Raw genomic sequence first — 21,254 nt, 5'->3', positions numbered from 1 at the left:
TACTTTACCACTAGACCACAACAAAAACCATGATTCCTGTTTAGGGCCTAGGGAGGCCATATCCCATTTCGATACCTAAACCTAAAATTCGGCCTACCAGGGCTGCTGCCCAACTGCAAATAGGTTCATTCTCTAGATTGGACAACAATCAAGTGTCAATTTTGGTTTGATGATCTCCCAATGATATATTGTCCCAGAGGTTCTCATAAATACAGCATGTTGATCACCTCGGTAGCCTAAGTGCCTGCATGCGTCTAGATCAGTACTGTTGATTGTTGTTGCTCTCGACCCGCCAAAAGCATTTAACTGCCATCGCGGCTTTCCCTCCTTAGCATATTCGTGCATATTGTAGTGGCGAGATACGGTATTCAATCGTGTGATAGTTACATGGCTGTAAAAGTTCCCAGATTCCATGGTAGTAAGATTTGCAACCGTATACTCGCTCTAGGTACTGAATACGCACTCTTTGTACCCCAATTTTAGCTGTTTACTGGCTTCTATAGGATTGCTAGGTTTTACTGTGACCCAACCTGTGCTAGCAGTGGACTCGCCTACGAGCGCTCCCCTATTTCAATATATAGTTGATTGTACTGACAGAGCATCTCTAACGCTGAGTCTGCAAGATACACCTGCATCCGACACATTTCAGTGCAGTATTCTGTCCATTGCCATCCACCAAAGAAGCTACAATCCAAACGCAATCAGTAAAAGTCTGCAGCCCCTTAGCTAATTCCAGCCATTTTCGCCGTGACCAGGTCCTAATTCCCAATATTAGCATAATCTAGTGCCATTGGGAACATCTCCAGTGGCGCTTACCCTTAAGAAGCGTGGCATAAGGGCCACCACCCAGTAAGCAAAAGAGGCCATTTGGCCACGGTAGGTAATGCCTCCTCGGCGATTCAAGATATCACCCACCACTCGTTCGGCGTACACGGATGCTGACATGCGGGACGCCTGCTCACTTCCCTCTGCCTGCGCGGCGATCTGCTTCTCCCATGCCACATACGCGGAGTCGGGCGGAAGCCGGTAGTTTGTCTGAAAGATCATTGTCTGCACTGCTCCCGTCATGACGGAGAGCACCTGGACTCCAAACGGTTTCAGTTCCAAGCGCAGGGTCTCACTGAGGGCGAGCAATGCAGCCTTGGAGCTGGAATAGATACCTATAGGTGGTTGGTGAGAGATTTGATGTGAAGGGTTCTATATCACGTACCGAGCCATAGGGGCAATGTCTCGCTGGCAACCGAGTTGATGTTAACAATGGTCCCACGAGCCGCAATCAGGAGAGGAGAGAAATCTTGGATCATTCGCAGGGGACCCCAGAAGTTGACCTCGAAGATCTGCCGGCCATGGACTTGATCGCAATCCAGCACCGGAATAATGTACCCATCCCCGGCATTGTTCACCAGATAGTCCAGTGTCCCTCCGGTGTGCTTCTGGATCAATTCAACCGCCGCACTTATCTGGGATTTCTGAGTGACATCCAAAGGGATCAGCGTCATCCGATCTAAATCTCTTAAGTGCTTCATCTTCTCCGTCTTGCGGGCGGTTGCAAACACCTGGAATCCCCTCTGGTGGAACGCCTCCGCCAGGGCAGACCCGATGCCACCTTGACTACATCCGGTGATGAGCACTGTGCGACGCTCCATATGCAGAAATTACTAGGAGAAATGATAAAGCTGTGTCTTTGTCCCGATGGTTCTTTGATATAGCGGTGGGCCGCAACGGGATTCCATCTACTGCTAGAGCTTCTACGACGTATTGGCTTGGCGCTGTATCACAAGTTTTAAACATCCTACGTGCACAGGTCTCCGCATCCTACAAATAGCTGCAAAGAAGTACATTCGGATACGTGATCACTTAGCTCTCAGGTGCAGGTGGGCTTTCGATAATCTAGACGGGTTACCACCGCCAAGACTCTATGCAAAAGACGGAATAATAGACGTGTCAAATGCAACATATCCACAGCTATTGCATTACAGAACTCGGTTGCATATCCATTATGCAACACCTTGCATACCCATCACTCTCATATTCAGGACATCTCCAACCGGGCCTTGACTGCATTGAGATAGTCGGTGTGCATGTCGGTATCGGCAAAGTCGGCTTTTTGCTCTGGAGTGGCGTCGGCATTGGTACAGTTGATCATGGTTCGAATAAAGCGCGTCTTATTGTCCCCGATGGGGTCGAAGATGTAGGTGATGATGGTGTTGTATACTGGAGGCAGAATGAAATCGGTGGGCAGACTGAACTCGAAGTACTGGTCCTTGACCATTTTCCGCACCTCCCAGTGACATTGGAAGACCCAGCCACGTACATCGATTGTCTCGGTGAATCTGAGGCCGACAGTAGCCTCTTTGTCCAGACCATCGTCGCCCTCAATTCCCTTACAGGCTGGGTGGATCCCGATCCAGTTCGAGACGGTGGTCACAAAGTCATAGACCACATGGGCGGGCTTGTCGATGATGATTTCACACTGACTCTTGAATGAGGACATGGTTGCGGAAGATGGAGGGTGGTATGGGTGTCAAAAGAGCAAGCGATGCTGGAAGATTTACAATCTTGAGCGCGGTCACTGGGGCAGTTTGATGTTGACTATCGCTCATTGCTGGGATATTTATCCTGGTCACGGGCGTACGATTGCTCATCATTGCAGGTGCTGAGCTTTCGGACTTATCCAGGCTCTGCCGAAAGCACGATAAGATCTTGCAGCGTTGGTAAATTATCTCAGTGCAGCAGGATGCGAAGCGCAAGGAGTTGATGATCCACTAACTACATGGTCAGAATGTATGTAACCTCGTGGATAGTACTTGGGACAATTAAAGGGTCTTTTCACTGGCCCAGAAAGGAAAAGGCTCTCTTGATTGGGCCAAAATGCTGCATCACCGAGGTCCGTGTCCTTGAGCTGTCCGATGCAGCTACGCCTGCTTCTGTAGGGCACGGCTTTCAGCTTCGTAGTAGAGGAATATGGAAGCACTGTATGGTCCGAACACCACCCCCATTGCTGGGATCCACAGCAGACAACAAATTCGCCCGACCAAGGTCTCATACCTGATCACGTAATGGTAGTAAAATGCCATGCACCATGTCAATAGGGCCACCGCAGAAATGCTGTATCCTACCACGCCAGCACGGCCGAGAAATACGCTAATGTATGCACGCCACAGGTAATAAATATGGTATACTTTCAGATGCATATAACGAATTAAATACAGACAAAGCTAGCAAAAAAAAGTAAAGTTGCATGCATGCATTAGCGTATTTCTCGGCCGGGCTGTCGTGGTAGGGTAGTAGGGTAGTCCTATTGGAGGAAGTGCTTGACCCCTTGCTTGACGTCTGCCACCTGCTCAGCTGCCCAGAACAGCCTGGGCATAACGAGGGATTTCCACGCCAAGTCGGACGAACAGCCACCAATGATGACCAGCGTAAGGTGGGGGATAGCGGAACAGGCAAATGTGAAAGCAAATGCAGATGTTACCCTTTGAAGCATGTATTTTGTAAGATGCAGGAGATGTGAGCCACTGCAAGACGGCAACCGAGAGTGAGACATAGATCGAACAGCCTTGCCACAGCGCGATTCGCTGCTGCTTCATACCAATCGATACACAGTCTGGGGCTACCCTCGAGGCGAGGAAAAGCGGCACGGCGTAAAACCCGACGACAGGCAAATAGATCCGGTGGCTTGGGGTACTGCAGCGTGCCCCTTCCATGGATCACAACCGACCTCTCATGCCGGGTATATATCGGAGAGGGTCGGAATTCCCTTCAGCACTCATAGATCTTGACATCTACTGACCATGAAAGTTGCGATCATTGGAGGCGGCCCATCGGGTCTCGTTACCCTCAAATATTTGCTAGCCGCACACCACTTCCAGCCGGTCGACCCGATCGAAGTACAGCTGTTTGAATCAGAGGATCGAGTGGGAGGTACCTTTTCCTATCGCACCTACGATAGGGCCGAGGTAATGTCAACCCTGCTCATTGGAGTCAACCGCTAAATGAGGCACAGCTCGTCTCGTCCGCCCAGTTGACCACCTTCTCTGACTACCGCTGGCACGACAAATCCGTCGACTACCTGTCTGCAGCGGAGTACGTTGAGTACCTGGAGGGCTACTGTGACCGGTTCGGGCTCTGGCCACATATCCGCCTCTCGACACAGGTCGAGAAGGTCGAACGCACGGGCAAGGGGAAACACCGAATCACTGTCTCACACGGAGGGCAGACACGCACCTGGGACTGCGATGCCGTCGCGGTGTGCTCCGGACTGCACGTCAAGCCCAATATCCCGTCCATCCCCGGGCTGGACCGCGTGCCGGTGGTCTTTCACTCGTCCGAATACAAACATGTGCGGCAGCTGGGCCAGAACACTAACGTGATGGTGCTAGGGACTGGGGAGACGGGGATGGACATCGCATACTTCTCGGTGACGGCTGACTCGACCAAATCCACGACTGTGTGCCACCGCAATGGATTCGTGATTGGGCCCAAGGTGAGTGGGTGACCGCGTACGCTCCTTCCGGACGCTAACCCGCAGCATATAGAGATTGCCTGAGATCAAACTGTTCGGCTGGGTAACCAGCAAGACGCCCGGGAAGGCGCTTCCTGTTGATCTCAGTCGGCCCTACCTCTTCGTGAACTCGTATGTCCACCGCAAGGTCCGTGGAGCCCTTCAGACCACGCTGTCCCGATGGACGGTTAAGGCTGGCTCCTGGCTGGTGACTGGGACCACCCGGGGATTCGACCAGTGGGTGGGCAGTCTGCCGAAGGACAAATATGATGAGTCCCATTGTACGTACGATCGGGATGGGTATTGATGGCGGAGAGGGAAAAGTGAAAGAGCCCACGACTAATATATCTCCTAGACTTCTATTGCAAGTCCACCAAGGCCATGCCTTACATCAGTGCTCCCTACCGATCGCACAGCTGGGTCCACCGTCTGCGATCCAGCATCGTTCAGGCCGTCCTGCCCGACACAGGGTCCCGGAAGATTGACTTGGCGCCCTGGCCCGAGTATATCGATGAGGACGGGGTGGTGCACTTCGAGAAGAACACCCACCCGGATAGCAAGGTATTGCTTCAGGAGCGACGCTTCAAGCCCGATGTGCTGGTGCTGGCGACTGGGTACACCCAGTCATTTCCCTTCCTAGGCTCAGAGTATTGCACGCCCGATCAGGCCGATCAGCGCGGCATCTGGCGAACGGGCGATGCATCCGTCGGCTACATTGGCTTTGTGCGGCCCAGCTTCGGTAGGACGACATTCCTCCCCCCCCCCCCCTTTTTCATCACCGGGTGATTAACGATTGATTGATCAACAGGTGCTATTCCACCCCTAGCCGAGATGCAAGTCCAGGTCTGGGTGTTGAATCTCATTAACCGTCTGCCCGGCCCTCTCGTCGCCGACGATTCCTATCGTCTTTTCAGCAATCCAAGCGGCCGCATTGAATATGGAGTCGACCACGATATGTTTGCCCACCGACTGGCCTTGGATATCGGTGCGGCCCCCTCGTTCTTCCAGGCCCTCGCCCATGGGTGGCAGGTGATCGTGTTCTGGGCCATGGGGGGCACCCTGAACACCAAGTTTCGCCTGGTCGGTCCGTGGGCATGGTCCGGGGCGCCAAGGATCATCCGTGATGAGCTTCTGGATACTGTCACGGGTCGGAGATCAACCATCGGTAAGTGTTGCCCGCGCTACCCACGCTGATGCATGCTAAAGCCACCTAGAATTAATCACCCAGCTTATCATGACCGCGATTCTATGCGGCATACCGAGCATTCTGCTATGCCTGGTAGATCTGCTCGTGGCCCTCTGCATCCGGATTTACCAGGCTACTTCCGTAGTGTCTTCTCGACCCTCAAAAGGAGATTCTGAAGTAACAGAGAACCGCGGCTAACGCAATTTGTCGAAGTATGTGGAGTGGTAACTTCCCTCCTAGAACGGGCTGATTCATTCAGTGCCCACTCCATTTCCTGAGTTATGTTTCTGTATGTAACTCTGGATTACTCATGAACTCGAGCGTGTTGTAACGGCCGAGTATCGGTCGCACAGGCTATGGGGAAGCTCTTAGCAGAGACTTTCTATTTTTTACTATTATCATCTATCAATCTGATCATCGTCGTGGCCCTATTGTATATCTTCAATACTAGGCTATATAGATAATGCTAGATGCGAAACAGTTCACTAGTGAGTCGCCCGCTCCAAAACACATAGAAACTGATATCTCAACAAACACCGCTTTGATTTATTCTGGTATAGATATACCAATACCAAAAAAGAATACTCTACTTCGTATAATAATTGAATATCAAAAAAATCAAAAAGTCGGATTATAACGACATGATAATTTATGACTTAATTAGCTATATGAGCTAGAAATATATACATCGGAATTATCCTCTCACCAAAATTGCTAAGAGTTCGCCCAGGTACTGCGTTAGCCATAGAGAACATGACCTTGAAATTTGCCATGTATATGAGCCCCGGTCGTTGCGATATGTGAAAAACGTATTTACTAGGGGTGTTTTGGAGTTGGTGACTCGGTAGGATGGGCAACTCACTACCCAACCACGACAGCCCGGCCGAGAAATACGCTAATGTATGCACGCCGCAGGTAATAAATATGGTAACTATTCTTTCAGATGCATATAACAAATTAAATACAGACAAAGCTATGAGCTACATACTGATGATTGACGAGTAATAATTATTAGTAAAAAAAGTAAAGTGGCATGCATGCATTAGCGTACTTCTCGGCCGGGCTGTCGTGGTAGGGTAGTGAATTACGTTAAATATAACAGATTGGGTGAGCTCGGAGAGAATATAGCACTGATCAGCCTTGAAAGGTCCTGTGTCTCACTGCGTAATGCCCTCGAGGGCTCACACTTTTGGGAATAATATCCGATTCTCATTTTGCTTTCGGTGCGAGACCGTATGTAGGGAAATGTAGATTACACCAATACTAATTATAAGCCAGTATGTGAAAGCACGAAGCCCCGAAGAGATAGAAAACACTCAATTAAATGCTGAATATTAAAACCTATGGCAATGAATTTGTTGGGTGCCTGTGGAAAATATTCAATGATGTAGATGATGAACACAGAGACGATGCCATCGGTTTGACCGAGCATGGGATATGAAAGATGCCAAAGAGCGGTGTGGACAGTCTACGACATACTCGATCTTGCATGCCACTAACGTATGCAGAATGCAAGGAAGTCACTACTGACGAATAAGTGGATTCATGCAGTCGATTTGGAAATGGCAATCAGCTTGAGACATAAAGACAAGATGCGGTCCCTGAACTGTGCTGATCCGTAATCCATACCGGGTCTCTTGATGCTGTTGAGGCCAAATCACCATGACCAACTCTTTGTTAACTATTGGTGACATGGTTCGAGGAGTCGAATTGCCTGATGCAGACCAGCAGTTCTGGTGGGACTCGTTAGCTCCCATTCTGAGCCGAATGCTTCAGTGTTCTAAGTACTCAGTCGAAAGCCAAGCGAATATTCTCTCTTTCTTCAAAGATTTCATTGTCCCCTCCTACGGGCCGCGACCCTCAATCGACGGCGAATTCTTCTGGAAGAGCTATGTAACATATAATCATACTCCAGGCCAGGTTAGCTTCAATTTTCACAAGGATAAATGCACGGTGCGTCTCAGCAATGTGCCTACGGCTCCTCTGGCAGGCACGGCATCCGACCCATTCAACCAGAAAGGCGTTATACAGACAATCAAGCAGATCCAGAAAGCACTGCCCGACATGGATATGACTCTCTTCGACTACTTCAGCGAAGCCTTCCTTGTCGCCGATGAAGATACGGTCGGCCTTGATGCTAGAAAGCCCGTGCCACAATACAACCAGCTGGTTGTTGCATCGATGTTAGGTTATGATTTCGAACCTGTACCCCGAGTCAAAGTGTACTTCAACCCGCGATGGAAGGCCCTCCAGATGAACATCGAGAACCATGATTTGATCTGGACAGCGATCAATAATCTAGGATCCCCGATAAAGTCATATAAGAGAACTCTGGACCTGCTCCAGGAATGCGGAAACCCCAGACAGCCGGGTGGATGGATATTTCAACCAGAGTTCATCAGCTTTGACTTGGCCGAGAATATGTCAAATACCGCAAGACTGAAGCTGTATGGCTTTACGACCAAAACCTGCTGGTCCCATATTGAGAACATTTACACGCTGGATGGACGGCTCAATGACGCCGAGACTCAAAGGGGATTGGCGGTGCTGAAGAGGCTATGGCATCTTGCTCTTTCGATCCCAGAGGATCATGATGAGAACCAGGATCTCCCCCCATGCCCCCATCTGACTGCCGGGGTCATTTACAACTACGAACTGCGGGAGAACAGTGCCAAACCCGAGGCTAAGATTTACATCCCTGTGAGGTTCTACGGTTCGGGAGATGGGAAGGTCATTGAAGGGTTAGTGGATTTTTTCAAGAGTGAGGGCTGGGATGAGCTCGCCAGCTCATACCAAAGAGACTTTGTGTCTGTTTTGTAAGTTTTCCTGACGTGTAAATCCATCCCAGAATCTCTGTATAAAGATACTGACGATTTCTTTGGTCAGCTCCACCCCGGATGGGAAGATGGTTGGAGAGCATCACGATATTTCCTTTTCCTACAAGAATGATCACCCGTATGTTACCGCTTATTATCGACCAGAGCTGATCAGACCAATGGAGCGCCACATAGTCTAGGCAGTTGCTAGCTACTTGTTAAATGATAGCCCTTTCCCTGGATTTCCTAGTGGCACCATTGGTAGAATGATAGGGTAAAATCGTACATCAAAAGTAATCTAGTGTACTCGAGCTTGACGAACAGCTGACGACCTTTTCAGCCATGCCCCGAGATGCATATCACGTATCATGTTTCAGCGTCTACTGTCATTGGAGAATGGAAAATGGGATGAGAGCTGCCTCCAATTGTTTCACTTATGTAGGCCCTTTTTTGTAAGACTTGGTAAGCGTGAACGTGGATGAATAAACAACTTGCTGACCCTGGAGTCTCTAACTGCAGAGACGACATCATGGGTGGCCGTTACACTTAGCTATCATTTACACATGTCTTACTAGCATATACATGATCTAATGCATTAACATTTATAGAATATAGCTACATGGCTGGAGCTGAGCCTACTATAGCAGATAAAAAGAAATTCCTTCCTTGGCAAAACTTATCTCTTCCTCGCATTCTCGCTCTTCATCAAATTCTTTGACAATGCTGCCCAGTAGAGTGCAAGTGCTACACTACAAGGACCAAACGCCAGGCTCATTGTAGCTAGTCGAGATGAAAGAGAGAAAAAAGCGATCCACCCCTTGCCTCTCATTCTGTCTTTCCAATACACATCATAGCACCATAGCAGAGCCCCCGTGGATGAGATACTATAGTCCCAGTGCAGAAACCTAAGGACTCCAGACTCTAGCGATGTGATTTTCACCTCCTGCCATGGAAGTCTGGGGATCAAAAAGCTCCGTGGGTGAAGGTCTGCCGAGTGCAGTGACAAGAAAGGGCTCTTAGGAGATATCGAAAGGAATGAGATCGAAAGAAGACCAACGTGGCTGATGATGGAACACGCAAGGGCAAAGGCGTAAGCATGCCTGAACAGTTGCTGTGGGCGACTTCGTCTATAGCGATGCCTTAAGGAGTGTGCGATTCCAACGGCAAGTGCAATATAAAGGGGCCATCCCTGCCAAATGGCAATAAATAATTGCTTAGACGGAACAGATATACTTGCAGGTGCTGGAAGGCTGCTCAAGGCTAAGGGCAGTATATAACAGACGACCAGTGACAGTGGAAGATCATTTGGCCCCAGTATAGATACCGCTGGTATACCGGTGACTGCAAACTCTTTCATGGATGTATTTCTCATTGCTAGTAGAACACACATCATCACCCCTGGACCGATTCCTTGCACCAGGAGACCGGCGAGGGCATTTCTAATTTTGGAAGATTAGTATAACGCTATACAATGTGAGTCCATACGTACATCATGACTATTTCCACAATTGAGCTCTTCACGCACGTATGCATGAGGAGGATCAGCCACATCGGGATCATAGAGCCTGCGAATGCAATCGCATAGAGGGATAAAGCAGGTGAGGTTCCATGGAAAATAGGCCAGAAGAAAACGTTGCACGCCTTTAGGAATTTATCAAGTGGGTCCAAGCCAGTATAATGTGACCGAAGACCACCTTGAAGTCCAGCAAGAGAGCCCTGAGAGCCCATGGTCGACAGAAGATCAATGAAGCCATTTTGAAAGGATAAATAATACTTTGTATATAGGGCCACGGATGCGAGAATGATCAATATAGATCGTACGACACGCGACATTCCGATCACTTTTTCTAAGAAACTAGATCGACGATAGAGTGGTAGTGATTATCAATTTGAAAGATGGCGAAAAAGACAAGAGACGACCCGGACGGGAGATAGACGGCTTTGATCACAGTGCCACGGGGTCTAGAGCTACTTTAGGGATATTACCGAAAAAGGCGGTGTCCAGCGATTTGCAATTCTCATGCAGCTACTCCCTTGCAGTCTGCAGCTAGCTAGCGCTTTCTCCCTCTTGCTTTTTTTATGTTGGCTTTTAATCCCTATCTAGATGTATTCCTTCCTAGCTCCCCAAAGCCGCCCCCGTAAGAGGTACTTTATGCACTTTGTGCTGCATGATCCTATTTAAAGGAATTCGTTATATCCTCCCCAAGAGTTGAGCTATCTTTAATCAAAAATTAACAGATTCGACTCTCGACATGGACTATGTGGCCCAGTCCCCGTGGATAGCGACCTTGATTGTAGCAGCAACCACTTACTGTACCCTGAGGTGGGTTCAATATTGGCGTTCCTGGGTGTGTTCTTGCTGTGAGATCCGAATACATTTACATAGAAGTCACTGACATACATTCAGGTTAATGTGCCAGTGGTGGGCCGACGGGGCTTTCTAGGGTCATGGATCAGCACAATCCTCTGGACATGGGAAGCACGTGGTTGCATCCAGAAAGGATACGAAAAGGTATTTCAAGAGCTTTGACCCGGACCAGTATGCTAATGATAAGACTCTAGAATAAGGATTTTGCGTTCCAGGTCTCTACCCCGAATGGATGGGAAGTCTGTATATGCAATGATGACATGATCAAGGAATACAAGAACTTGATGGATGATCAGATGTCGGCTCTGGCTGTCACATCGGAGGTATCCGCACTCCAGTCCTTCTATACCAGCCTCCCTGATTCAGATCTTTAATGATTGCCTCTTAGACCTTTCAAGCCAAGTATACCCTGCCTGGAGCAGACTGGGATGCAGTGCACAAACTGGTTCCTCAACCTGCGCTGGCCAAGTCATTAATGTGGCTGAGGAATCGCGCTGCCAACGATACTGACCCCTATTTCCCCGACTTTGTGAAGACTTTCCAACGGGCATTTAAGGAGGAAATCCAGGTTGAACAAGACGGTGCAGTCGAGGACTTCCGATAAAACCAGGCAGAGTCTAACTGTAGTCTCCAGGCCCATTCGAATGGCAGTCCTTCCCTTGCTTCCCGCGGTACTCGCGCGTCGTCGCGGCCCTGACGGTCAAAGCGCTTCTCGGATCGTTGGCAAACAGGCCCGAATTGATTGATCTCTTATGTGAATACGCCGAGGTCATTCCGCTGGATGGGTTCTTTATTGCCCTTTTCCCGGCAGTCCTGAAACCGTGAGCAAAACATAGTTTCATCACCGAGGGACGATGTAATTAATCGGAATTAGGATCGTAGCGTTCTTCTGCAAGGCTCCTCGACTCTCAGACCGATTGGTGAAAGTCATCACAGAAGAAATTGCTAGGCGAGAATTGGAGAACAAACACAGGATCCCTGAGGACATGACAGATTGGATGGCCCAGTGGGTCAAAGACAACCCCGGTTTTTCCATTGAATCCGCCGTCGTCCGGGTTATCGCAACATTCTTCGGGGGGATCCATACCACTACCCAGGTTGGTGCTGCACACTGAGAAATCGAGGACATGTCGCTCATATATTGTATGTTAGCTTACGGTTCATACCCTGCTTGAAATTGCAACCCGCCCCGAGTACGTGGATCCCCTGCGACAGGAGATCACAACTGCCCTCAAAACCCATGGTGGATGGACTAAGAGTGCTATTGAGTCAATGACCAAGCTCGATAGCTTTATCAAGGAGGCTCAAAGATTCAATCCTTTGGATGCAGGTAAGCTGCCCTTCACAATGACCTGCGTGAGTAATGATACTGTCATCTCAGGCTGACCGACACTCAGCATCGTTGGCACGCCAGACCACTCGGGACTTTCAATTCTCAAATGGGTTGAAATTACCCAGGGGGACTTGGGTGTTCGCACCCAATGGACCAATGCTGTTCGACGAGAGTCTGTACCCAGCTGGTAGTCAGTTTGATGGACTGCGGTTCTGGAAGTTAGCAGAGCAGACCCAGAGGCCTCATGACTACCGACTAGTCACAGCGAGTTCTAAGTATCTACAGTTTGGTGATGGAAGACACACTTGGTATGTTCCCTACCGCCTTGTGGCTGCTTCAAACGTTAATCCTTCATGTACCGACAGCCCAGGACGCTTCATGGCAGCTGATGAAATCCGACTGATTGTCGCCCACACCTTATTTCATTTTGATATTGCCATCAAGAACCATGGGCCACGTCCCAGAAATACAACTTTCAAGAAGATATGTTTCCCTGATATGACAGCAGAGATCATGCTCAGACCCAGAAAACTGCATGGCTCTGAAGGGAATTGAACACCTATTTCATGAATTTCCTATTTAACTAGTTTCCAAAGAGCGCCTGTAGGCTAGTCCAGTTGCAGGGCAGGTCGAGTTCATAGCTACTCTAAGAAAAGAGAAGCTAGGGGTAGTAATGGAGTGGACTATCTCCACTGCACCGAAAGTATCCATTACAGTAGCTAGAGAGGCTATTCCAGTGCACTTTGTTCCATAGAAGGTAGAAGTGCAAAATGACAACCACCTCAAACTTTACTTCATGCATCATTACATGTACGCCATCCGAGAAATTCTATAACTTGATTATAATTTAGTTCCGCGAACCTAGCCCATCTCCTATCTCCTATCTCTTCATAGAAACTCTCTTTGGCAGCTCCATGATTATATTCATGTTTCCCACGCAACTCCACGTCAAAGCCGATAGGATAAGCACCAGGACACACCACACAGTCCTTCCAAGCCCGCTATTTTTATATTTTTCCCATCCGTAGGAACAACGGTTGGGAGAGGGAAGATAGGCACACAATTCACCGCCAGCGATGGTCTTGGAGGCCATATCAGCTGGGAGATCCCCTGCATGAGGTGCATAGTAACGTCCAAAGAGGGTGTTGAAGATCCCGTCTCGAGCCTGGAATCGAACCAAAAATCGCGAAGTTTTATAGATAGAATTGACTCGAGGATATCGAACCTCGCGATACTGGGCCAGGAGTCTTTCAATCTGTGCGTTGGTCGGAGGCTGTGTCTGTTTCTGCAGCAAATCACTCAACAGGCTACTCAAGACCGCTGCGTCTTCAATGGCCATATTGGCCCCTTGTCCGATATTTGGTGTCATCTGTGGACCAATGAGAAGAGTTAGCCTTCGCAAATCGTAGTGGCTTATTAGTGGCGAAGCCCTACCTTGTGGACACTATCGCCCATCAAAACCATTCGACCATGGTACCAGGTGTCAAAGACATTCTCCTCCAACGCCGTCATGGAGGCTGTCTCCCGGCTATCCCAGAGCTGCCCAAATGTAATATCTTTGAAGAATTTTATCTCTTTCAGATGACTGACGATGGGGCCGATTTCTTTGGCTGTAAAGCGAGGGCATTCGGGATAGATATATTTCCGGTCGAGCTTCTGGATTAGGAACCAATAGACTCGACCATTTTTGCCGTGGATCGTCACGATTGTGAGATGATCAAAGAAGGCATTCACCTGTTCTCCCACAATCAATCCTTTGATGGGGGCAGAGATGCCAAAAATACAGCTGTATTCTACCGTCATGCCTAAAAAGTTGCCATGATTCAGTAAGGATCATGCATTGGTCGTCATCCGGGGGTCATTGACTCACTTCTCTGTTCTCTCTTTGTGACCAAACCAGGTTTGATTCTCTGTGCAGCCTTCCACATCTCTGAGCGAACTCTGCTATGGACGCCGTCGGCACCGACGATAAGATGACCCTTGTAGATCGTCCCATCTTCCGTGGTTACCGTGCTATCGATGGCGGAGCTCTCAATGCTGACGACCCTTGCGGCCAGCCGAATCCTACTCTTGTCTGGGTAGTGCTGGTAGAGGATTTCAAGCAGCTTCTGTCGGTCGAGAAAGGCTATTGGGAATCCGAACCTATATGAAATTTAGGGACAGTATCAGCGATGCAACTGAATATTTGCGCAAGCAGTGGAGACAAACCTCTCGTTCACCAGTTTAGGATAGGAACTACTGAAGCTGAAGCCATCCGGGTAGCCGATGGTTGCCGTTTCCAGAGGTTCGATATATTTTTCGATGGTCTCATACAATTGCAGTTGATCGAGCACTCGAGCACCATTTGGCAAAATACCAACGGAGGCCCCAATTTGGGGTGCTGGTTCGCTGGCCTTCTCGAGCACAACGTGACTAATTCCCGCCCGATGTAGACAATGAGCTAAAGTGAGGCCAGCAATCGAGCCGCCAACAATAATGACGTGGAATTGGTCTTTGTTCATGTTTCTTTGATTGAAACTCACGGGAAGGCTAACGCAGGCAGAAGGTGGTGGAAACTAACATCCAACGACGGATGGGGTAATAAGCTTGAAACCCGCCATGGTCAGCGAGCCTGCACAGATAGAGAAGGAAGACTATACCGAGAAGTACGCTAATGCATGCATGCCACTTTACTTTTTTTTACTAATAATTATTCCTCAGTATGTAGCTCATAGCTTCGTCTGTATTTAATTTGTTGTATGCATCTGAAAAAATACCATGTTTATTGGCTGTGGCGTGCATACATTAGCGTATTTCTCGTCCGGGCTGTCGTGGTAGGGTAGATTGATAACTAGTTATGGCCGAGGAGACATGTATACTGCATGGACCAATGGGAGGCACGTGTAATAATGTGTATCCTCGCGCCACTACGTACATATAAATTCACATTATGCTATGTACCATCATGACCCACCCCATGCGCAATTGCCTCAATCCAACATCTTACTTCGATTTGCGCCCTTCAGTTTCCTCGAGAGACAATTCGTATTGGCGAACGTACCAGTAGCAGATCCCGTAGGAACCATCGACCGTGAGGAAAAGCGCCAGGCTCCACAAAACCAGAGGGCTATTGAGCCAGGAAAAAGACTCAGGCCAGTACATCCAACGGAAGGATGCAAAAGCCACAGTGCAGGACGATCCGAGGAAGCGAGAAAGCCTAGAACGAATATTTAGAACTAACCTATGCCAAGGCCCTCGATTATTACATACCATAACGTATACGAGGCCCCGCGCGTGCTTCCCCGACACAGTAGCTGGCAGAGTCCACCCACGCTGAGGAGCAGCTGGCATACCACAGCACCCCACGAGTATGCAAGGGAATGGCCGATCTCTGCAGCGAGAGCGAGATGTCCGGTGAGAAATCCCAGGGTAGCCAGGAAGAAAATGAGAGACAAATTGCGCATGACCAGTGGGGCATGGCTCCATTCCTTGGGGGCGAATTTGATTGCCGCGTACATGACGCCAATGTTGATAGTGAGACCGGCGATGAACACACCTTGCTCCATAAGACTTTTGGACGGATATATCAAACTATACACGATTTCCCAGGCGATATTGCAACACAGAGGCATGATGGCCATCCCGTAAGTCTCGTCCTTAAATGATTGGTATATCATTCCGACATAGTTGATCAGCCACCCGAGCCCCATCCCCAGGACAAAAAGGTTGGCAATGGGCTCCACAGCCCGATATTCGGGCGGAGCCTGGGAAACATCAAATCCATCCATGATTGAAATGAAGATAGTTGGTTGATTTGTTGTGTTCTGGTCCTCTGATGCTGGTGGCAATAGTCTGGAATTGCCCAGACAGGCTGCGCCGCTGCTTCTTATTCCGTGCGGTGGACGACACGATCGACGCTTCATGCTGTGCTTGGGCGATCGCACGCAGGAGGTCATATGCAGTGATTCGTGCATACTCTGTACTTGCAACCTCTTGGGGAAATTCAAGATAGTCCCCCGTACAGGAGACATGTTCCATGTGGGCGTATTTACGCGGATACACAGACTATTTCTGTCCCTTACTTCAAATTATAAACCCAACTAGTGATTTTGTTTGCTTTTTGGATGTAGTTGGAGCTGATGCACCCATTCAGGAAGCCCATTAAATGCAACCTGTCGTCCATCACACCGCAATTTCGATTTGGATTTCCTGCATGAGAATTACTTTGCAAACACTCATTGCGGCTCCTCGGACAGTCTCCGGTACCTATCAAGTCCTATTTCTCGTTTTGTGTCGCATCATTCAAATTCCGCAGAATCTCTCTACGTTACTTCCCCCTGACTCAATTCCCAGGCCCAGTATAATATGACCACTATGCTAACGACCCCTCTGAGTGGATGGTCGCAGCTCTCGCTGTCGTACCTGACTCTAACCGTGGGTGCTCTGGCACTGATTGTTGTTCTCTATATCTCCATTGATCGCTTCCCTGCGCCGCGGTGGTTGTCGAAAAAATACCAATTGATCGGTCAGAAGGACCCAGCAAGCACAACATCCTTAGAATGTCCGTACAGCTATATTCGCCAGATCTACGGCCATTATCATTGGGCTCCTTTCGTGCACAAGTTGTCTCCCACTCTCCAACATGATGATCCAGCCAAGTACAAGATGGTACTGGAGATCATGGATGCCATCCACCTCTGTTTGATGCTGGTTGATGATGTACGTTCCATGCCTCTGAGGATACCAAAGCCGACGCACCCCCAATTCTAATACTCCCAGATCTCCGACGGCAGTGACTTCCGTAAAGGGCGACCAGCTGCCCACCGCATCTACGGCCCGTCGGAAACTGCCAATCGCGCCTACTTCCGAGTCACCCAAATTTTGAATCAGACGACATCCGGATTCCCGCATCTCGCTCCCTGGCTGATGCAGGACCTCGAGAATATCCTCGAAGGCCAGGACCTATCACTCGTGTGGCGCCGGGACGGCCTCAAGAACTTCCCGACCGCTCCCTTAGAGCGAGCCGCCGCCTATCAGCGGATGGCGTCTCTTAAGACAGGCTCACTCTTCCGACTGCTCGGCCACCTAGTGCTAGAGGACCGGTCGATGGATGATACCATGACCCTAGTCGCGTATGTGCCTGCCCACACCCTTCTCCTGCGGTCTCAATCCCTGACTGATGCTTGCTAGCTGGTACTCCCAACTCCAAAACGATTGCAAGAATGTTTATTCAACTGAATATGCCAAGATGAAGGGGGCTATTGCCGAGGACCTCTGCAATGGTGAGTTGAGCTACCCTATCGTGCTGGCCATGAACGCCCCCGATGGCCACTGGGTAGACCTTGCGCTGCAATCTCCTTCCCCCGGAACGTGCGAAATGCCCTGCGGGTGATCCGCAGCGATAAGGTGCATCAGATGTGCATGGCTGAACTGGCTGAGTCTGGCTCATCCATTCAAGACTGGCTGGCTCTATGGGGCAGGAAAGAAAAGCTGGACTTGAAGTCGGTGTAAACAAAGAATGGCATTATGAATTAGCTGAAGAGTCTGTCGACGGAATGATTTTGGGGTAGCATTCGATCATTCTATTGCATACATGGGGCTTGGCAAGATTTCTAGTCCGCAGAAATCAGAAATGCATACTCCGTACTTTTCCACTGATTCAATCAATAAGGTCTGATCATTTTAACTAAGAAAATAAGCCCAAATTTAGGCAACTTTTTCGATTTTCCAAATATGCCGAAAAATCTATAAATTCTTTAAAGAATGGATGCATGCATGGCTTTCAATATGCTGATCAATTCATGCAATCGATTATTTACTTTTTCTACTCTCGGTTTTTAACTGGAGTTCGGGGACCATTGTTATCTCGGGGACCTTGTTAGGTTCATTCAGGGACCAAATACCTCATTTCACCTTTTCTTTTGATCTGATCTATCATGTCTTATATCAATTCTACATGGCTCAATATTGTCCTTTCATCCGAAGTCTATCTTTGTAAGTGTCAGAGCGGGTGGTTCCCTACATTTACACGTAATGCGCGGTACTTGGATAGGAATCGAGATCGATTGATTAAACCTCCTAAATCACATTTTCAGTTATTTTATCTCGACAATTAGTTAATGCCCCAGGAAATAAGCCCCCATGCGTTGTGCTGCCACCTCACCACCTCCGATACACTTGGTGCCTCAGGTCTCAGGCCTCATAAATTTACGAGCGGACGCCATTAGCCATTAGTTCGCTTGTACTAGCTAGAGACGTGGATGTTCATGTGAATGGTCAACTTGTATTCACCCTAGGCGTCGGGAATTTGTAGTCTAAGACCACGTCCCGCTTCTTTGTCCATGGTTACTAGAAATACTCTCGATGTATATATAACTGCACGAGACACAAAAGCTAGCAAATGAATACCCTAACAACCGGGGGAGATCAAAGGGGTTGTGATGTGGTTCTTTTCCTGATGAAGATCGGAGTGGACACATTCGGGACGATCTTGTCCCCGATCATCATATTCTTGGGGCGGTCCTTCTGATCGGGAGCAAATCGGAAGTCATAGTCGGCGAGGAATCGGCTAAGGATGGCCTTCATGACGAAGGCGGCGAAGAACCGGCCGGGACAGGCATAGCGGCCAAGCCCGAAATGCATATTGGTGACACCGGTGCTGACAAAGCCCGAGGTTGGTCGATTCTCCTTGACGAAGCGGAAGGCATCGAACGCGTCCGGGTCCGACATCACATCCGCATCCCGCGAGATGGGTCCCGCCGCCATGCAAATGTGCGTGCCTTTGGGGAGGAATAGACCATCTGAAAGGGTCAGATCATGCTTGACCACACGGTGAAATGAGACTGCCGGGTTCTGCGTCAGTATAATCCCCAAACGGTCGTCGGGACGGATGACTTACGTTCCCCCGGAGGATTGAATCGTTGCGATTCCTTCAGAAAGCTGTCCATGCCCTTAAGTCCAATGAGGTGGGCCTGCGTGGTGCTGTGCCAATCGGGGTTGACCTCCTGGATCTCGTCGCGGAGAGGCTGGAGCCATTGTGGCATGACCAGCAGGTCGTATAGAATATGCGTGAGACTCATGGCGCTCGTGTGGACAACCGCCATGCTAGTGATTCCGAGAAGTCGTTGGGCCAGGTTATGTGGATGTGACTCCTGCTCTGTCTTGGCGAGGTCCATCATCCACTGCAGAAAATCGTCAGGTTTTTCATACTTGGGGTCCCCTGACGATTCCATCTCCCGGCGCTGCTCGATGAGGGGACCCAGGAATTCATTCTTGATATAGGCAAGCTGATGGTTCAAACTCCGACTGCTGGGTAAGACTCGCCCGACCAAGGGCTGGAGAAATCCAGGAACTGGCCGCAACAGCGCAATGGTCACGAAGATGTTCTTGGTATAGTCGATCGAGGCCTTCAGCCATTGTTCATCCCGGCACAGCGTCTCTCCGATGAAGACACGAGCGCCCACCCTGGCTACGAGACGCAAGAAGACTTCGTATGGGTTGATTGCCACCCACTTGCCTCTCGTCCAAGTACGGTTAGTCCAACGCGGATGCATACGGCGTGGGTTAGGGATCTGGACTTACCGTCACACTCGGGAAATTCCACCTCGTACGCGTGGTCAAGCTCAGAGATAATACGAGGGATTAGTCTGCCTGCGACAGGGGTTAGCGATCGGTCTTCCTGACATCCACGGGGCTCCTACCGATTGCCGGGGTCAACCGCTTTTGGATGGTCTCAGTGTGCAGGTGGCTGTCGGTAAGAATGGTCGTGTAATCGCCGACATGATCCTGGTGCCATGTGGTTTAATGTCGTGCGAACGTCAAGGGAGTGGGGGTGGAGCTCTTACTGTAAAGGTGGCCTCGAGGGCATTTAAAGTCGATGCAGGCAATTGCCGTAGCTCCTCGGCGTACCGGGTCGAGAGGACTACGAGATCGCCATCGGCCTTCAGCACCTTATATGCCTTCTTCTTGTACTACATGGGCATTAGCACCCATGACAAACCCGCGCCTTTCTTCCCACTTACCTGCTTATAACCGTCGTAGATAACCGAGGTTGCCTTGGTATTAAAGAACAGACGGTCCACCTGATCGGGTATCCAGCCTCCCAGATACCTTACCGTCGGGACTTTGACATTGGTGCGGTAGGTTGGGTTGGGGAGGATCAAGTAAGCCAGGAGGACCAAGGCCACGAGGATCCAGATGACCGTGACCTCACCGCGGACGATTTGCCCGATATACTCAATCTGGGATACCATAACTGTCATGGTGATATGGGACAAAGAAGTAAATTCACGTCGGAATGGAAGGGAGGAAGTTGGTGAGTCGGACCTCGTTACTGTTGGCGCTTGAAGTATCGATTCAGATAGCGGATCCTCATGGGCACTTCGATTCCATCGGTGCTCCAGCCACATGCAAGGCGTTAAATCACCCTGGTTTCTGTATGCGACAAGTCGCAGTCTACGGAGAACTCCGTAGCCTACTACGACAGCCCGGCCGAGAAATACGCTAATGTATGCACGCCCCAGGTAATATGGTATTTTTTCAGATGCATATAACAAAATAAATACAGACAAAGCTATAAGCTACATACTGATGATTGATGAGGAATAATTATTCGCATTCATATTACCAGCAAAAAAAGTAAAGTGGCATGCATGCATTAGCGTATGTACTTCTCAGCCGGGCTGTCGTAGTAGGGTAGTGCCTTGCCCGCAGTAGTTTTCCTGTATCTCTCAATAGTTCCAGATGGCCAGCTGCAACCGGTACTCACAGGATGCAACGAACCATCGAGGTGGCTCCCGTGCAAAGTCATATTCATTATTTATGTCCACACCGCCATAAGGGGAAGATTAGATAGATGCCTTACTCGGTTTCTTTGTACAGCTCTTCTTGCATGAGCCGTGGAAATCCTCCATCCTGCAGATGCCTCACTCGCTTTCTTTGTACAGCTCTTCTTGCATGAGCCGTGGAAATCCTCCATCCTGCAGATGCCTCACTCGCTTTCTTTGTACAGCTCTTCTTGCATGAGTCGTGGAAAGCCTCCATCCTGCCGCAGCATGTGCACTGCATTC

General features: G+C 49.4%; 9 protein-coding genes across 9 annotated transcripts; 4 read left to right on the top strand and 5 right to left on the bottom strand.

Annotated features, from left to right (window-relative positions):
• Window positions 1-722: 722 nt before the first annotated feature.
• N7471_007211 (SDR family oxidoreductase) lies at window positions 723-1,646 on the bottom strand (the record flags this gene model as incomplete). The annotated part of the gene is made up of 3 exons (XM_057279930.1): window positions 723-758; window positions 817-1,160; window positions 1,211-1,646. 3 exons carry the CDS (start codon window positions 1,644-1,646, stop codon window positions 723-725), a joined length of 816 nt encoding a protein of 271 aa, XP_057134190.1.
• A 386-nt stretch (window positions 1,647-2,032) lies between these two features.
• On the bottom strand, window positions 2,033-2,494 carry N7471_007210 (SRPBCC family protein; the record flags this gene model as incomplete). The annotated part of the gene is made up of 1 exon (XM_057279929.1): window positions 2,033-2,494. The coding sequence occupies one exon, from the start codon at window positions 2,492-2,494 to the stop codon at window positions 2,033-2,035; it is 462 nt and encodes a 153-aa protein (XP_057134189.1).
• A 1,300-nt stretch (window positions 2,495-3,794) lies between these two features.
• On the top strand, window positions 3,795-5,888 carry N7471_007209 (flavin-containing monooxygenase; the record flags this gene model as incomplete). The annotated part of the gene is made up of 6 exons (XM_057279928.1): window positions 3,795-3,959; window positions 4,007-4,486; window positions 4,539-4,785; window positions 4,860-5,243; window positions 5,313-5,669; window positions 5,719-5,888. The coding sequence occupies 6 exons, from the start codon at window positions 3,795-3,797 to the stop codon at window positions 5,886-5,888; spliced, it is 1,803 nt and encodes a 600-aa protein (XP_057134188.1).
• Window positions 5,889-7,306: 1,418 nt separating this feature from the next.
• On the top strand, window positions 7,307-8,748 carry N7471_007208 (aromatic prenyltransferase). The gene is made up of 2 exons (XM_057279927.1): window positions 7,307-8,506; window positions 8,577-8,748. Exons 1-2 carry the CDS (start codon window positions 7,353-7,355, stop codon window positions 8,704-8,706), a joined length of 1,284 nt encoding a protein of 427 aa, XP_057134187.1. The 5' UTR covers window positions 7,307-7,352; the 3' UTR covers window positions 8,707-8,748.
• Window positions 8,749-10,758: 2,010 nt separating this feature from the next.
• N7471_007207 (cytochrome P450) lies at window positions 10,759-12,762 on the top strand (the record flags this gene model as incomplete). The annotated part of the gene is made up of 9 exons (XM_057279926.1): window positions 10,759-10,854; window positions 10,914-11,018; window positions 11,069-11,197; window positions 11,263-11,455; window positions 11,509-11,695; window positions 11,749-11,971; window positions 12,027-12,204; window positions 12,272-12,515; window positions 12,573-12,762. The coding sequence occupies 9 exons, from the start codon at window positions 10,759-10,761 to the stop codon at window positions 12,760-12,762; spliced, it is 1,545 nt and encodes a 514-aa protein (XP_057134186.1).
• A 268-nt stretch (window positions 12,763-13,030) lies between these two features.
• N7471_007206 (FAD-dependent oxidoreductase) lies at window positions 13,031-14,774 on the bottom strand. Its single transcript, XM_057279925.1, has 4 exons — window positions 14,416-14,774; window positions 14,078-14,349; window positions 13,642-14,012; window positions 13,031-13,576 (listed from the first exon to the last, which is right to left on the bottom strand). Exons 1-4 carry the CDS (start codon window positions 14,706-14,708, stop codon window positions 13,088-13,090), a joined length of 1,425 nt encoding a protein of 474 aa, XP_057134185.1. The 5' UTR covers window positions 14,709-14,774; the 3' UTR covers window positions 13,031-13,087.
• Window positions 14,775-15,189: 415 nt separating this feature from the next.
• Window positions 15,190-15,974, bottom strand: pyr4 (meroterpenoid cyclase pyr4; the record flags this gene model as incomplete). Its single annotated transcript, XM_057279924.1, has 2 exons — window positions 15,190-15,403; window positions 15,457-15,974. 2 exons carry the CDS (start codon window positions 15,972-15,974, stop codon window positions 15,190-15,192), a joined length of 732 nt encoding a protein of 243 aa, XP_057134184.1.
• A 343-nt stretch (window positions 15,975-16,317) lies between these two features.
• On the top strand, window positions 16,318-18,138 carry N7471_007204 (terpene cyclase). Its single transcript, XM_057279923.1, has 3 exons — window positions 16,318-16,905; window positions 16,966-17,318; window positions 17,377-18,138. The coding sequence occupies exons 1-3, from the start codon at window positions 16,552-16,554 to the stop codon at window positions 17,576-17,578; spliced, it is 909 nt and encodes a 302-aa protein (XP_057134183.1). The 5' UTR covers window positions 16,318-16,551; the 3' UTR covers window positions 17,579-18,138.
• A 474-nt stretch (window positions 18,139-18,612) lies between these two features.
• Window positions 18,613-20,447, bottom strand: N7471_007203 (cytochrome P450; the record flags this gene model as incomplete). Its single annotated transcript, XM_057279922.1, has 6 exons — window positions 18,613-19,028; window positions 19,085-19,702; window positions 19,768-19,836; window positions 19,887-19,971; window positions 20,031-20,156; window positions 20,208-20,447. The coding sequence occupies 6 exons, from the start codon at window positions 20,445-20,447 to the stop codon at window positions 18,613-18,615; spliced, it is 1,554 nt and encodes a 517-aa protein (XP_057134182.1).
• Between the last annotated feature and the right edge of the window lie 807 nt (window positions 20,448-21,254).

Source organism: Penicillium samsonianum (assembly GCF_028829775.1).
Source record: "Penicillium samsonianum strain IBT 33392 chromosome Unknown utg000004l_segment0_segment0, whole genome shotgun sequence".
Classification (NCBI taxonomy): Eukaryota; Fungi; Ascomycota; class Eurotiomycetes; order Eurotiales; family Aspergillaceae; genus Penicillium; species Penicillium samsonianum.
Note: the sequence above shows the minus strand (reverse complement) of the source record. Positions and strands in the feature narration are given on the sequence as shown.